Source organism: Melanotaenia boesemani, chromosome 15 (genome assembly GCF_017639745.1).
Source record: "Melanotaenia boesemani isolate fMelBoe1 chromosome 15, fMelBoe1.pri, whole genome shotgun sequence".
Classification (NCBI taxonomy): domain Eukaryota; kingdom Metazoa; phylum Chordata; class Actinopteri; order Atheriniformes; family Melanotaeniidae; genus Melanotaenia; species Melanotaenia boesemani.
This window is the reverse complement of record NC_055696.1, coordinates 4,814,890-4,832,884: the sequence shown is the minus strand read 5'-3', so window position 1 is coordinate 4,832,884 and position 17,995 is coordinate 4,814,890. Positions and strand designations below refer to the sequence as shown.

At 36.6% G+C, this 17,995-nt stretch overlaps 1 protein-coding gene across 2 annotated transcripts in view; it reads left to right on the top strand.

The window, feature by feature from the left end:
- Window positions 1–17,995, top strand: part of nlgn2b (neuroligin 2b) — a 73,109-nt gene that overhangs the window by 25,097 nt on the left and 30,017 nt on the right. For both annotated transcript variants that reach the window (XM_042008852.1, XM_042008851.1), the window contains exons 2-3: window positions 2,909–3,658; window positions 13,251–13,304. In XM_042008852.1, coding sequence (XP_041864786.1) covers window positions 3,172–3,658; window positions 13,251–13,304 — 541 coding nt within the window. In that variant the 5' untranslated portion in view covers window positions 2,909–3,171. The remainder of the gene's footprint in view (window positions 1–2,908; window positions 3,659–13,250; window positions 13,305–17,995) is intronic.

Sequence of the window (17,995 nt, the reverse complement as noted above, 5' to 3'; positions counted from 1 at the left end):
TGACCTTTGGCTTGTGCCATATGTTCATTTAAATGTACCACCGGAGCACAAACACAGATGGCTTCTCAGAAATCAAAATGTGTACATAAAGGTTGCAAATGTAGAAAATGAGCTGATCCAGCAGTTGTTGGGAAATTCAAGACTATTTGAAATTACACCGATTATATACTGTTCTGTATAAAAGTTTAATAAGAAAAAAAATTAATAATAAACATATATATATATATATATATATATATATATATATATATATATTGCTGCTGCATAATACATTTTGATAGCATGTTTACCTTCTTTCTATACATTATTTGTATATTATCTCTGCCTTTTAAATAAAATACCATTTAGCTGCTACGTTGACAGAGTCAGTCCAATATATTGTATAAAATGTTTCAATATAAACATAGACATGAGCATCTATTGTCTATATAAGCTGGCAGTTGACATTTGAGGGCATAAAAAACAGAATATTCCTTAATACTTAAAGAATATTACATTGGTTCAACTGAAATACCACATCTTCTTCTACTGCCATTACAGAGGATTTATTTTGTTTTACGTAGTTAATCTATTCCATGCCTAGTTTTCAGGATCTACTTTGTCTTTGTTTTCTCATTCAGAAAACCTTTAGTGTTTTTTTTTAGCAGGACTTGTTTGACATTTTTAAGAGTCTTAAGCTGCAAAAATCAATTTCCCAGAATTTTAAGCTTACAAATGAATGAGGGTGCAGCTACCTATGCTTATGAGTGAAAATCCCTTAAGTGCACCATATAAATTAGTAGCTGAGTTTCCATTCTAATTCTAATTCCATTACATTAAAATTTTTAAATGAAATATGAAATAATGTTTTGTTTTCTTGTTTTTTTTTTAAATCACCTTATCTGTACTGCATAATTTTGTTTGGTATGTGTAATTTGTTTGTAAAGTTTACTAACCAGAAATGTTTCAGATGTCTTGTCATCATCTGTTCAAGACTGCAGATTGCCAAGCAACAAACCTGGCAGGAAAAAGAAGGACAAACTACCAAATCTGAAATATCAGAATTTTCAAATGATACCACTGGCTTTGCAGTCTTACTCTTGATCTTGTTTTTTTTTTTTTTTTTTTCTTAGCATGACTTTGTATGCCCTTGAAAACATGTTGTATAGTGTTTTACACATATTACCTTTGCCACAGAATATATCAACTTGCCATTTTTTATTGATGTACTCAGATGGCTTGAATTTTAAATGTAATATTTTTATAGAGAACTTTTTTCCCTGAAGAATAGCTTAAATTACTAATTTTAAATGTTTTTTGGTGTTGCACACTGTCTTCTTCCTGCTCTATTCGACCATAATTCCTTGTGCATGCTGACTACAAATAGAGTTGTGGATACTACAGGGTCGAGGGCGGAGGGATGAGGTGGCATTCAACCAACAGTTAGCACCACATAAAGCCTTTATCACACCTAAATGGCTCTGTCTCCCAAAATCAGAGTGAGATAAGCACAGCCCATTCATCTGTAATGATGTGGAAGCATGAGGCAACTGAAATGAGTTGAGAGGAAAAGGTTGACTGACATCGCGTAAATGGCTGGAATGGGATCAGGGGCTAGTGGGTATTTTCTTTGTTCACCTCTTCAAATAATTTGTGAACATGTGTTAATTTTGTGTTGTGTGCTGAAGTCATTGACAAAACAAGTGTTTCTTTACAGTTCAATTTCTGTAATTATCTGGCAATGAAAAAGAGACTAGAGCCACATTACACCAGAGTCATTTGAAAGGTTTAGCTTTGGATAGCAAATTCCCTTTTTACAGCCAGAGCAAACAGACATTCTTACACCCTAAAGGCCCATTTATGCTTCCTTTATGTATGTATTTATGTACGTCTGTTTCAAACATCACTGCTCTCATACCATGCATGACATGGTTGTTAGAAAATACATCCAACAGAAGGCAGAGTTTAGAGCTTACCACGAAGGTGTGGTGGTTAGCACCACTGCTTAGCAGCAATAAGGTCGCTGTTTTGAGCTTCAACAGAGGAGGGGTTTGACCAGTGGCCTTTCTGTGGGAAGTTTGCATGTTCTCCCCATGTATGTTTCGTTCTCTCTGGGCACTCCAGCTTCCTTCCGATGTCCAAAGACGTGCATGTTAGGTTAATTGGACACTCATCACAAGGCCGCATGTTACATGCTACCTTTGCCAGGTTCCCCATTGGCCAACTACAACCAATTCTATCGGTATTGTCGTGAGCAGAAATGTAGACAGTTTTGTAACTCGACCAAAAACCTGTACAAGCACAAGAAATACCCTCAACTCCAGAAACCACTTCCCTGAAAATGCATGTGGCGAGGCATACCTGCTGCTGATGTAGCAGCTGATGAGGATAAGGGCAAACAAGACAAGATCTAAATTTATACATATAATTATGTGAAGTTTGGATTTACCTTAATAGAGACGGATGGAATTGAATTACCAATGTGTGTCAAATGCATTGCATTGTGCGATAATGAGCAATGGCTGGTTTTAACAATGGAGCTAAGGAAAAGTAACCATTCTATCCAAAGTAGCAGTACACATGCTGTTCAGCTGTATGGTGGTTCCTGCTTCTTCTTTAGATCTATTTGAGGGTCCTTGGCCTGAAAAGCATTGCATGAATCAACTCGACCCCTGATCAAGACAATAAAATCAGTTTACACATATAACTTGGTTTCTGTTGTGATAAGCAATCAAAGTTTGCTCTCAGGCTGGTACAAATGCCTTAAAGAAGTACATTATGAATATGTCTGTTGAGCAAAAACACTCGTTAATGGGGAAAATCAATAAGTGTGTTGTGTCCTTGTGTCTTCACAAACACATTAATATTTCTCAATTCACATATTTTCACAAATGCTAACTGAAACCTGCAACTTCTCTGTGTCTTTCAGGTGTAACTGGCACCCTGACTGCTGCACTGAACCAGCAAGTAGTTTGAAAGAGGGGGACGGATGAGACCACAGAGTCCACCTGAGAATGCTACCCGTCTCTCCACCTCACCATGTTATCCTAGTAACACTATTCACTGTTCCCCTTCCATCATTCCTCTTTTTGCCTTTTTCATTTCCTATATCCCCCTGAGTTAGTGACCCCTCCCTTCCCTAGTCTAAGCTGAAGTCCCTGTGATTTGAGCGTAATAGTTTTTATTTTGGACATGTTTTATCCTTTAAAAGCTGCCAGCCATCAAGGCTATGGTGGGAAGCGCCCCAATATTTCTCACCAAGTTGCTAATCCCTGTCTGTTGTGGCTCCTGGGATTGGTGCTCCACCTGACCCTCTCGTCCTCTCAACGAGTTGACCTGAAATACCCAATAGTATCCACAGGCTATGGAAAGGTCCGTGGTATCAGGAAGGAGCTCAACAATGAGATCTTAGGCCCAGTGGAACAGTTCTTAGGTGTGCCATATGCCACTGCACCCATTGGCGAGCGGCGCTTCCAGCCTCCTGAAGCTCCAGGCTCCTGGCAAGAGATTCGCAATGCCACACACTTTGCACCAGTGTGTCCCCAGAATGTGCATGGAGTTTTACCTGAGATTATGCTACCAGTCTGGTTCACAGACAACCTGGATGCAGCGGCGACCTACGTTCAGAACCAGAGCGAGGACTGCCTTTACCTCAATATTTATATACCCACTGAAGATGGTGAGTTTATGATGTGAACAAAACTCTCTTAACATTTAGATGTTTAATGTTTAGATGTTTAATCATATATAAATGAGTCATTTTCCTAATTCTGTGGAAGAGGAGCTCTTAGCATATGCCAAAAAGACACCCAGGAGATTACAAAAGACAAGCTGATAATTTCCTGGGCTTGTTTGAATTCCCTTTTCAATTATATTTGAATATAAAGTCAAATCATTTTGTAAAACATTTACTTCAACAAAGTAATTTATAGTGTTTCTTGTTAAGGAATTAGACTCCTTTACTACTGAGTCTTATTGGTTTAGACCTGATTTAGAATATTTTCAAACTGATGCAGAAAATTCCTTAACTGCTGTTTTGAAACAAATGATTTTGTACCAATTTTTACCAATACCAGTTTTTAACACATTTTTTTCTATATAACACTGTTTTTTAACTCATCTATACACATTGTTTGCTAGATTACTTATTTCTTTTGCACAGTCAAATTTAATTTATTATTGGCATTTAAAAAAAGGACACAGAATCTACTAAGAGGCCATTACTAAAAGAAATAAATGAATAAATAAATAAATAAATGGATGGATGGATGGGCACAAAAATGTTAATGGCTATTTATTGTATATATTGATGATATATGATGTGATGATGATATATATTTAGTCTAAAACAATTTGCAGTAGGTGTTTCTTATCATAGCAGCTTGTCTTTAAAGCTACATTTTCCGTTGATCCTGTATTCTGAGAAAAGTTCATTAACATACAACTTGATACTGATTATTTTTAAAGTCTATAAAAATAACTTACACTTTCATTTTGGATTAAGACTAACTCTTCGGAGTTAGTTGTCTTAACTGAGATTAAATCACTCTGGAACACAGTCCCAATGTCAAAAGTTTACAAATATCTATGAAATATCAATTTAGAAATATGTTTATGATTTTTACCATAATAAAAAAAACATTTACAAGCATCCCAGAAATTAAACATGATTCAAATTCATGTCCTAATTCAGCCAAACAATGTGATGTTCCTCGCCTTCAATAAAACTCCTTTGTATGTGGTTAGTCTGACAAATTTCTGAACATATTTTTATATATTCATACACCATATTTTTATTAATTTTCATAATTTACTCCAAGAATGATACTGTGTAACTAAGCGATTCATCATGAGTTGGTTGTTTATCAACACTTTTGAACTTGCATTTACTTTACCAGTCACAATGTTAAATTCCAGTTTAATAGAGATCAAATTTAATTGTTCATAATCATAACTACAAGCTGCTTGTATTTCAACTTTTGCTTGATCGTGACTGCCAGTTGAAATGGCCTGCATGCAGATTAGGCTATTTACATTCACCACTAGCACAGTAAGACCATCCAAGCAATTACATTGACACATGAAAAATTCTGAAACCGAAGCTACTGACACACATTTGTAGATGACACTTTGCTCTCTGTCTACATCTAGAGAAAAGGGCTGTAACAGATAAGACAGCTAACTTTAGGTGTTTTTGCTTTCATTATTAGCATTATTGTAGAACTGCTGTAGGCTAATCACAACAATGCTCAGCACATCTAGGCCTATTTACTGATTGGATTACATTTGTAATTGATCAGCCTTGTAAAAAAAAAAATCAAATCACTGTAAAGATTGTAGGTGTGTTACTTTAGCCTGGTAATATGAATGTTTCCTTTGACTCACTCTCTCAGCCAGGATCTTATCAAAGTTGCAGTTGCAATATGGCAGTTTTTTTTTATTTTTTTTTTTTATTTTTAGGTATGCTCCAAAAACAGTACAGTATATCACCAAATGTTATTCACATGTTTAGGGTGGAGTTAACTGAAAATTAAAGACCACTAAAATGCAAATACTCCACCTGTTCTTGGGTTTTTTACATTTAAGATGTTTTGCAGGCCAAGCACATGCTACAGATGATTAGCAACAGCTAGTGATAAGTTTAGAAGACCTATTATTAACAAGCTCACCTAAGAGTTGCCACGGAGTTTTCAAGAAAACACGTGCTCATCCATGACTGCTGTTGCACTTGAGGTCTTACATTAGGATCAGTCTTGAGAGGTACACAGTCCTGGCGCCAGGACACAGTAACAGGTCCGGTAATTGATTGCTGTGGGCAGACCCTATTTATCAAGTGAAGTTTGAATTTATAAGAGTCCAAATTCTAGATAAATAATTCAATAATTGACCCATAGCAAAGCAGATTAGGTACAAAATACCATTAAAGTAATTCCTTTACTTTCCTTTACACGTGATACATGGGTTCATTTTAAAGAAAGACAACTAGAGCTCAACCAAATTGATCCTGTTTAATTTGTGCAACTTCAACTCTGTAAGACATCAAAGGAGCATCTGCATCAGAATAAAACCTAACATATTAAAATACTGACAGTAAAAAAGTAATTGCGACTTACTGCACTTAGTAGTAAGTTTGACTACAAAAGGTAATAAAAGCAATCAGCAAAAGAGAAAAGAGACATTGATGCCATGTGAGTTTACGTTCTTTAAATGCATTAAAGTTTACATAAGGATGCATGCTTATAGTTGTACAGTATGGTTGTATGCTGTACGCTGTGCATATCACTGAGAAGATGGTTAGTTTCCTGTGTTGCTCCCTGGGGAAAAGGTGTGCAAATGAGTGAGACAGATTTTACATGTAGCCCTGTCTGCTTGTCAGAATCTGTCACTTATTGTCAGGGGTCACTGCTTACACAAGCCAGATGCTGTCTCCGAGGACATGTTCTGTCTTGTGTGTGAGAAAAAAGAAGGAGAAGAGTAAAGTGCTCCTAAAATCAAATAGATGTTTCTCATGTTGTCGTTCTAACAGTTCCACAAATTGTTTACAGTGTGTTAGACCTGTGGTCAAAATACCCAGGTTTGCAACTCCAAGAATGTGTCACTGGATTATCTTTATAAAAGGATAATAATTTTAGTCCTCCACCAATCAGGCCTGTATGGTAGAATGGTGAGAAAGAAACCATTCCTCCATAACAAGAACAAGACAGCCCACTGGGAGTCAGAACAAAGATTAAACTGCTTAGTCAGAATTACAAACATTGTGTGTGGAGGAAACCAAACACTGAGAATCACCTTGCAGTAAAACAAATGCCATCTTCATTCAGTTGGCTTTATGATTATTTTATTGAAAGTTTAATGAAAAATTGATGGAGAAAATACAATCCGGAGTGAACCATTTCTCCACAGTGGTAAACATTGAAGGTTTTTAGCAAAGTTTTCTGTTCCAGAATGGGACAAAAAGCATAGTACTGGCAAAACACGTGACGAGCCAAAGTTGTGTCTGAACACAGTAAAACATGACTCTGCACTGGCACTCCCCATCCAGCTTGGTTGAGTTGAAATGTTTCTGCCAAGTGGAATGAGAACAAGTTCCAGATGCAAAGATGTGCCAAGCTTGTATTAAGCTAATGTAATTCTAAAAGATTCTGTAGGGAAAACTTGAAAGGGTGTTAAAACTGTGTTTAAGCACTGTATGCACTGTAAATTAATTGTCCTAATTCATATGTAAGAAGGGAATTGTTTATGATTACACTAGTCTGCTCAGCTCAGATGTTGTGTCCTGGCTGAACATAACATGCTTTACCCCCAAATTCTGGTAAACAGGGTACTAAAGCATTAATGTTTGATATGGTAACTTTGAGTGTGACTTCTGCAATTAACTCATGCTCAGTTGCATGCATAACATTCAAATAAAAATACATACACACACACATATATATATATATATATATATATATATATATATATATATATATATATATAGCCCACGTGGGATTCACTAAAGCTGTTTGAAATGCAGAGAAGACACATCTCTATGTTTAATGTGGGGAGATGCTTAGTGATGAAAGCTTAAAAAAGAACAGACATCTAGGAACAAAGCCCACTCAGTATCAAGGGAAGAAAAAAAAACATATTTCCTGTACAGGAAATAGACTTTCAAGAGATGAGACTATTCTCCTTCCAAAAGAACAAACCCCTGGATTACTTGTTCATGCAGGTGATAATGACTTGGAATTTTTAAAAGAGGAGATTTCAAGTGGTTGTGTGAAGAACTCTATGTCAAGTGTCGAACTAAAGTTTTTTCTAAAATGGTGACATTGATGTTGTACAATGTATTATAATCCTTCCATTCATCCATTCTCTACACCGCTTATTCCAATTCATGGTCGCGGGGAAGCTGGGTTCTATCCCAGCAATTAGCAGGTAAGAGGCAGGGTACACCCTGGACAGATTGCCAGTCTATCGCATCGCATTTTAGGCCTAGCCATGATTTTTATTTTTAATCCTTAGCAAGTAAATATATTACCTAAACCTAATTAGGAAGTGAGCAAATGTTGTATTGATATGTCACTAAGTTAATTAGCAAAATGGTATCCATTGTAAAAAATAATTTATTCTAACCAAGAAATTTTTATTAAATCTAAACCTAAATGGAGCAGACAAAACTGTTCAGTTGTTATTCATTAAACACAACCTGGTAGTTTAAAAAAAGTAGTTTCCTTATCTGGGGCTTTAATTTACATGCCATGATTGAAAGTTCTGCTCATAACTGAACCATCCTTTTTCTCTGATTATTCAAGTCTTATTCATTATAAAGACTTTAACACTTGCTAAACGACTCATTTTAAAAGATATTTTCTCCAAAGTAGAGATATGAGCTATAATTTCCTCCCGCACCACTTTTGAAGGGGTAGTTGTATTTGAAAACATAGAGAAATGATGCATTTATAGAGAGGCTTAGTTAGGAGGATTTGCTGGAAGACAGTGGGAGTTTAAGGGGCCGTCCCCACAACGGCGGATTGCAGCAAAACCGCAAAAGTATTTTAGCAAACTACCATTTCATCCCCACGAAGTCAGGGATTAGCCTCCATGAAACTGACCATGTCTAAAGCCAGGTACCAAAGTGGATAGGTTAGAGTCCTCTGCCATCTGCGGTACTGTGCAGACAGCAAAGCCGCACAACTCGAGGATATGACGTTAATGTGATGAACACGTGCCAATTCCAGATCCACCCTTCCTCGAGTATGCTTTGTAGTCAAGCATGTTTTGAAGAAGAAGCTCAACTTCTTCATTAGTCCAAATAAATGTTTCTCTTTTGCTTCAGCTATCTTCTCTTCTCTGCTTCCGACGTGTACTGCAACTTGCTGTACTTCCTGTGAGCCTTTATCTGCGCATGCGTTGTTTTGCTCTAGCTTTGGAGTGTTACTCTTTATCATCTTTATCAGTGTGTGTATGTAGTATGTAGCGGTGTCGTGGGGATGCCTTTCTCCTAGTTTTGGCCACCGTTTTCACATCGTTTTCACACCTGAACCGGCTTCGGTGCCATGTGGACATAGCCTAAGTCTTTCATGTCATGTTTGAGCACATTTTCATTGGTCAAACATGGCATTGTTTGCTTTGTGTGTCAGTATCTGATAAGTTTCTGTCTAAAATTACTTGTCTGTGTTAAAGAAGCTGCAGTTACTATATAGCATTATCTTGCTTACCATGTTTCAATTGTCCCTTTTAAAAGTTAGTTAAGAAAAGTACAGTTTTTTGCATTGTTTTAATAGGAAAATAACCAGTAATTACTGTGTTACAGTATGTTTGCAATTAGGTCAGAGTACGCTTTTTATTATTGTAGACCATAAGACAGTTCATAATGTGGATTTTTTTTTTTTTTTTTTTTTACTTGAAAGCTTTACATTTTTCCTTTGGTTGTTGTTGTTTTTGTTTTTTATTTATTTATATATTTTTTTATTAAAGACATTTGCTTATTTACAGTCATCATGATAAATTAAAATGAATCAAAGTTTAGAGTAGCATTTTTTACATACTTTAGGAATTTATCAGGTTAAATGGACCATAATAAACATTTCTAAAAATATATATATATATATATATATATATATATATATATATATATATATATATATATATATTAAAAAAATTGCTTTTGAAGATCACCATATTGGAGATAATTAGTCATTACCTAAGTATTTGGCATACACATAGATGTAATTAGAATACGTTACCATGGTAATATGCTAAGTCAAATGATTTATGTTAAACTTTAGAGCATGTTAGCATTTTAATATTAGCATTTATCTTACCACTGCTAAGCCTACAATAGGTATGACCCCACAATGGGCATCTCCATTGTTGTAGGCTCTAAGTAGTGTTTAAGCTTTTGTAGCTACTTTACTAGGTTTGATTTTAAAGTGATGTTCAAGCATACATAAAGGGCAGATGTAGGTGGGTTAATAATGAACTGGCAGTAGAAATTCCTACAAAGCCTTGATCAAAGTATTTTGGTGATGGATCATTTTCTGCATGGGATGACCTTTACACATTTTTATCGCTAGAGTACAATGTTACATATTACCCTCTAATTTTAGCTTAAGACATGCAAATGCATTTGCACAGACCATGTTTTTGACATTATTTTTTGGATAAGAAAATTATTAAAAGCCTTCTTTCTTTTTTTCTACATCTGTTCACCCTTCCTCCTCTGTCCTCCCTAAAAACCATCCCTGCCTCTTCTTCCCTCTACTCTCCTCACGCCTACATCTTTATGCAGATGGCAGAAGAAGGGGGTCAATGTTCTGAATGCAAATAAGCTTAGTGCCCTTCCCCACCAGGCCACCATGCAGCCTGTTTAACTCAAATGAAATCCAAATAACTTCTTAGCATAATGTAAATAACACTAATCTTCTCTTGGACTGAAAAGTGAGTTGTTGCTTTTTTATATACTGTATATACTTTCCTCTTATCTCTTTTTTGCCACCTACTACCATCTCTTGTGATCGAGATCAACTCATGTGTGGTCAGGTTGTTAGAAGAGAGAACTATCTGACTGCCTTCCTATTTCCTTAAGACACTCCCCCAGGCAAAGGTCTGAAATCTTTCATTTTTATTACCTCTAGAGCAGCCATTTACTGTACACTTTATTAAAAACCATATTTCATAGGACAAGATGGGTGAGGCAAGGATGGAGGAGTGCAGTCGAAAAGATGGAAAGCAAAAAGGATAGAACTGCATGCACTGCAAGATGCTGCCTAGATGGTGGTAGGGGGCAAGCTGAAGCTGTGTCTGACACCTTGTCAAGTAGACAGGCCACCACAGACATGACATACTGCAGCTTCATCCCGTTTACTGCACTGAGGAAATGGAGAGGGACGGGAGACAGCTTGCGTTCTGGCCACTTGCTCACTGAACCGAACAGAAACACAGTTGACTGAGAGATGGAGCTGCATTAGGTCAAACAGTGCAGTCCTGGGACAACCCAAGCTAAATGTCCCTGCATAGACCAATGAATTTCACCTACCAGTGGCCCATCACATCATGTGGCAGTCAGCCTAACAGCAGCCTCTGTTCTAAACAAATGGGAAAGATGTTTTTGACCCTAAAAGTTGTACATTTTACATTTAGGCCGCATCTTAATTTATATCCTTTCTAATGCAGTACAGTGTTTCTTCAAACCTTAAAGTACTTCATGTTCAGTCCAACATCAGTAAAAAATTATAAACATTAAATTTTCTTGTCATTTAAATCTATTTCATATCATATCTTTTTTTACAGAAGTGGTGCTTATTGCAATAGGATTCACCTGCAACACAGTAAGGGTGAAGCTTAAAATTTCCATGACGTTTCTTTCTGACATTCTTACCATTGGAATGTCTTAAATACACTGAAATACCAAACTTTAGATTGTGTACACAGTAAAATTTAGATGTTACCATGTTAGTGTTGCCAGCACGCTAACATGCTGACGCTAGTATGCAGCTCAAAGCATTCAAGGATAACAGACCTGTTAATATGACTGCACTCATACATTTAATTTTTTAAAAACTATAAATGACTTGACTTTTTTTTCTACCCCCCTTTTTAAAGACTCATCATCTTTGGTATTTTGCTTTTCTTTTTCCTTTCAGGTAGACTGGGCTGTATGAAGTCTTAGGGTGAGGTCTTATGCTCCCTTGCAGGGTGTGACTGTCTGAGCTTATCCTCAAATGTAGTTTAGCTCTTTAATAAGTGTTGTGAACTGAACTGAAATCAGAGTTGTCTCCATCAAGTGGAAAGGTGTGGTTTTTAAGTGCTTCTAAGTAGTGAGGGAGCGCTGACAAGACAAAGGACTAATGGGCCTTTCTATCCATTACCACTATGTCCACCTGTCTTCTCTGTAGCCCAGTACCAATGGCTGTACCATCTCCGGCTATGACAGTAAGTGCACTCTGGATCAGGCGCCTGCATGATGGTACAGAAAGGATGCAGCAAATCCATTCAGCATTGATCCCAGCCCATTAAGACTGAAGATAAACATTTTATATCAGGAAACCATATTCATATAGACGAATGGGTGAAAATGAAGCATTACAATGGAGGAGTGCAGTGGAGCTGTGCATCTCCTTTGTCAATAAATGCAAAGCATTGAGAAATAGTACATGCCAACACCTCATGGTGAGGGTTCCTGCAACAGTGTAGAAATATAAAACAGCAGCACACTGGCAGAGTGATAAACTCCCTGACAACCCAACACTGAGTTTCTTTTTCCTTTTGTAAATGAGAGACTGCAAATTCTCCCTACTTCAGATCAAGAAATGTTGCTGTGTGGGTTTGGAAGGACATCACCAGATAATATGGTGCTAACGTGCTTTGTGTAGCATGTGGACATGTGATGTGTGTGTAGCTGCGAGTGTGTGAACGTGAATGTGTTTAATGACTTTTTTGAAGCCATGTAGACAATGGTTATGCAGTGGTTAAGTGTTTGTTGACGGGAAGCTCCAGTGCCAGAAATCAAGAAAAAAGCAAATTGCTGGGATTCTTATCACTTAGGACTAACAGAGGTTGACACGGCAGGGCATTGGTTAGTCACTGTGATAAATGCTTGTTATTGGCTCTGCCCTATGGAGCATTTAACTGGCGTTACCATTAAAGCTTAATGTGGGGCTCCTCTTTGACCTTGATGAGGGGACTCTTGTGTCAAGCCTTCTAGGGAGGTGTAAATATCTAAAACAGTCCCATTCTTCACTGATTTACTCAGAAATCCTCACATTTCAGATTATAGGATGACACTTCTTTATCACATTTAGCTGCATGCAGTTGTCCTCCTTGGCCAGAGGACTGCAACGTTGGCTGGAGCAGGACACATATCTTGGCATTCCTTTGCTTTTTCTGACCCAAGAATGGCTTGATTCTCTTCATTGATTTTTTTTTTTTTTCTTTTCACAAACAGCAATGTATCTGGACAGATTGGAAAAAGGGCTGAGGAGAAGTGGCCTCTGGGGTCATTTACAAAGCATACCTTCACAAAATCCCAAGCAGTTTAAACAGATGAGTTTGGGGTTATCGTTTTAGGAAACAGAGTGTAATCCTTGTTCACAGTCACAGGGGTGAAACAGAGCTCATTGTCTCCCAATTTGCCAATTTCCCAATTTTTGTCTTTTAAACCTTTCTTGCTTTTTGTTTTTTTTTTTTTTTGTTTTTTGTTTTTTTTTACTGTTTTGCTTTTCTTCAAATGCAGTCTTTTTGAATTTTGTCTTTTGTCTTTTCTCCTTCCTTTTTCTGAACCTCAGGTCCGCTCACAAAAAAACATGATGAGTCTACAATGAACAGACCAAGGGATGAAGGTATTTTAATTGCATGTTTTCTTTTTTTTTCATCATGCTCTATTTTTCAGATTCCATTGGGAATGTGGTGTTTGCATCTTTATTAATAATCATTACTCTGTGTGAACATTACATTGTCCATTGTTAACAGCTTTCATGAGCACATAAATCTTTCTTTTTCCCAGACAAACATTTAGATGAATAAGCTTACTAAAACATAATTGTTCATCATGCATCCTCTTGTCACAAATGCTGTCTTTGGTTACTTGCACAAGAAGCTAATTTACTCTCCTCTCTTGGTTGCTATGCGGCTGATCAGCCACACGCTGATGTTCTGGCTGCCCTTTGTGAGCCATCTTTGAAAATCAATATTTAGTCCCTTTTTCACCTACACTTTTATTCTGGCACTAAAGAGCTCCTGAAATGTTTGCTGAATTATGGTTCTACATATTCTTATTAGGTTTTTATCCAATTCTTCATTTTTAAAGGTGGGAAAAGTGGAGGATTTATGCATATTTCTGCCATTGCTGTACATTTTCAAGTTCACTGAAGCCAAGGAGAGATGGTGTAACTTCTCTTAACTGTTGCAGTCAAAATCTGTGCAGTGAGCAGGTGCATCTGTTTCTGTACACGTGCACAAGCAAGTTGTATATTCCATAGTAATATGCACACGTTTGTCTGTTTGAAAACAGCACATGTTTGAATCTATGCTTAGAAGCATGTTCTGTTATTTGTATGTAAAGTGTGCTCCTTTTTCTGTATTTTAGGCTCTTTTCTATTTAGGTACTGAACTCTCTCTCTCTTGCATCTCTAATTGCTATGGTTTAAAAAGAGACAGATGTAGCTAATCCAATTGTGTGGTTTCTTAACGGTGAAAACAGAGGGAAGGATTCTTGTAGGATTGTGGAGAAAAGGGGCAGAATGATAGAATAGAGATGAAAGAGGAGGAAAAGCTGAGCACTGTGAGAGCACTGTGGAGGGCAAGAAGGGGGTAGAGGTGGAAAAAACAGTCATAATGAAGACAAGTGCATGATGAATTGACATTTATAGAGCTTTGAAAGTGAGAGATGTGAAGAAAAAGAGAGTGAGAGGGTGGATGAATAGGACAGTGGTAGAGTTTGACATTTATGCCGACAACTGATGGATCTTGACTGGATCAAGATGGCTGGGGTGCAGCTGAACTCCATACTTAATTGCTGAAGCATAGATTGGACACAGGTTCACAAACAATGTTGTTTGCATCTTATTTGAAATTTGTTTGTAAGAAAATGCGTCACTTGGGTGTGGGTGCAAAAAATGTTCAAGTGCTGATTCAGGCTAAAACCTTTTACACCCAGATCAATTAAAATTACCATAAGGAAATGAATGAGAGAGGAGCAGGGGAATGGAAAAGTAGAAAGTAGGCATTTTCTGTTGGGAGGTAAGACATTATTGTTGAGAATGGGTGTTCAGGAGGGAGGTGGATATGAAGGATAGGATCAGGTTAGGTGAGACAGAAAGGAGTGAATCACGTGCTTGTGTTTTTGAGGCTGGCAGGAAGGACAGTGAGCTCATTGTTCAGATTTAAAACTACATGGCCAAAGGTGAGTCGAACACTCTGAGGGCAGCGTGGAAGTGTGTTGGCTAACACTGTCAGTTATTAGTGACTGTAAATTGACCTAAGTGTACACGGTTGTTTGTCTTATTGATGGACTGGCAACCTGTCCAACATGGGCTGGGTGGACTTAGTAATCTCAGTGGCAGCTGGGATATGTGGGCAGGATAAAGATGGCATAGAAAATGAGTGAATAAAAACACCCTGCATGACCCTAATCACCTCTCTGTTCATTCAAAGCTTATTTTAACCAGACATCCACTTTTTTTCAACATATTCTTTCTTTCTTCATTTATTTTTCGACAGAATTGAAAATTAGACTCATCATGTGATATCCTTTGTGTTATCACAAATTGTTCGTCTGCGCGTATCCCCCACCCCAAAATGCTATATTTTGAGTCGTACCTAAGTCACAGCACGTTGTTAGCATAAAAGATTAGTTTCTTTTTTTTCTTTAACATCACTTATCCACACCTTTCATTAAAGCATTGTGGGTATGCATGAGCTTTTTATCTTATATTAAAAAATTATGTGCTTTTTCTTAAACCTTTTCTTTATTTAAAACTTAGTTCTTTTTAATCTTTAGCTTTATATATATATATATATATATATATATATATTCACTGTGACTTGAAATGACCATTTGTCACAGTTTTTGAGTCAAAGATTACAGTTTACTTTAGCCTGTCAGTATTTAACACAGGTATGACCTAGATGCACAGCTGCACACTGCATTAGTAAATTCTGAAGCTAAACACCTCCAGTGTGTGAACAAATGGTAGAAATTAATGTTAAAACCTCAAATGGTAGCATATATGTTAATCTGACATGGTTAACATGGCATCCTCTCCACATTTATCTCTCCACTACATCAGATCTCTCTCTGTAATGTTCCAGCCACTAACTTTCATTTTCTGGTTAAAGTGAGTGAAGCGGATACTGCAGGTACAATCAGTAATCCAACAGTAAACAAAAGTCAATCCTCTGTATCTCAGAAACCCTTCTGTTAATTCACCTTATTGTTATTCATGTAGCGCCTTATACATAACACACAGCTATGCTTTTCTAGACAGAAGGGACAGCAAAATGGAACAGTTACTAAGTTGAAAGGACAGATCCACCACTTCAACACATCTGCAGGGGTTGTGAAAGATGTTTTTAATAGCCTGGTTACATTGGATAACAACCTTAACAGATATCACATGACTCAGCATATGTTGGGGCAAATGACTTTTAAGTTTGTTTTTTTTATTATTATTATTATTATTAATAATAATAATAATAATAATAATCCCAAAAATAAAATGCATTGTGGACTTTTAGACAGATGTAAGCTCACCAGATTTCTGTAGCCTGCTCCTCATCTCTGCTTCAGGGTAACAGATTAAGGTTTGACTTGTCACAGTTATTACAGTCACAACTTATCGCTGTCTTTTAAGCTGACTGTGATCATTGTGGGAAATCACTAAAATAATTTTCATTCACCTGCAGCTTTCATTTCTGCTCATAACCTTATGCTCCCTTTGTTTTGTATTTTGTTATCTGCCTGTTGTTTTTTTATCATTTTAGTCTGTAACACTTTGAGATTACTTTCTGCAAAGTGCTTTATTAATAAAATGTTATTATTATTAATATTATTATTATTATTATTATTATTATTATTATTATTATTATTATTAACAAGGATGATGACATTAAAGCATCCTTATTATTTTTATATTTATATTTTTATATAAACACATTTATAAAGTGGAAAGTACAATTGTAAAGTATGAGAACAAAATTAATATTACAAAGGGAGAGGTTAATATTATAGATGAGATGCAAGATATAAACAGATTGATCTGCCTTCTGATAATTTATTGAGAAAATTCATGTAGAAAATATGTGAACTACTATTGATGTTGTCTGTACATTAAGCAGGTTCTCATCATTTCAGTACAAATGTTGATGAAATACAACCATGACAAATAAAGGTTATCAATTTGACAGTCATCCTAGACGTTTCTTAACTCTTTAAAATCCTTAACTATTCACCTTAAACAGGTTTTTATGGATGAAAGACTTGTTGTGTACCAATTTTTTTACTGAAATACTTTTACTGGACCCTTGCTGATGTAACAGGATTGTTTCTGCTGCAGCATCATATGCTAATTGAGTACAGTATGGATTCAAAGATAAATTGCATTGATGACTGGTCAGAAATAAGATTTTACTGAATCTACAGATATGATTGTAGCCTGGAATGGTATGCATAATTCAAATTTTAAGAATCTTAGCTTTCCAGTGGTGTAGTGTAACAAGTCACTTGTGTCTCCTGTGGCAGAGCTGTGGATTTTGTAACTTTATAGACGTTAAAAATGTACAAAAAAAAGAAAAAGCAAGACAAACTTTTTTAAGACTATACGTTGTGTAGATTTGTTTATTTTATGGACAAGTCATTTACTTGTATGAGAGTTCTGAAATATAATTTGGTGACTATGAAGGCTGTTCCTGAGGATACTTTAGCTGCTTCTGTCCAAACTCAAATGAGTCAAAACTAAAACATCAGCAGCTGGCAGGTGGTTCTGTTGCGTTACAGAGCTCAATGCTTAATAGACTGAGGTTTACATCACTACTCTCAGTAAACACAATAGAGTAATAGAAAATTAGCGTTGCATGGAGAGAAACCTGACAATCCCCTTTGAGCAAGCGCTTACTGACAATGCAGCAAAAAGAAAATGATGGATGTCCTTTAAAATGTAAACATGTCATTGCTCGGATTCCCTCTCGCTTATTATTTGTTTCACAGCACGAGTGTTGCTGTGAATCGGACTGATGACGGCCTGCTCATACGTCACTCCTCTATACCGTCCTGGTAACGCCAAGATAATTGAACTTGTTTACATATCCTTTGGGAAATCAGCCGATGCTCAGAATACTCCAGAGAAGAGAAGAAAAAGAGCAGCGCACTGAAGTGTGCAATTGAAAATTTTTATTTCAAGCCTGCTTGAGTTATGTGTATGATCTATAAAATATCTAAAAATAAAGAAAAACACATATTAAACTCTGCCTGTGTGAAGCCATAAGCGCCATATTGCTACTTTCACTTGTGTGTCTTTGTGTGTGCAACCCTTGA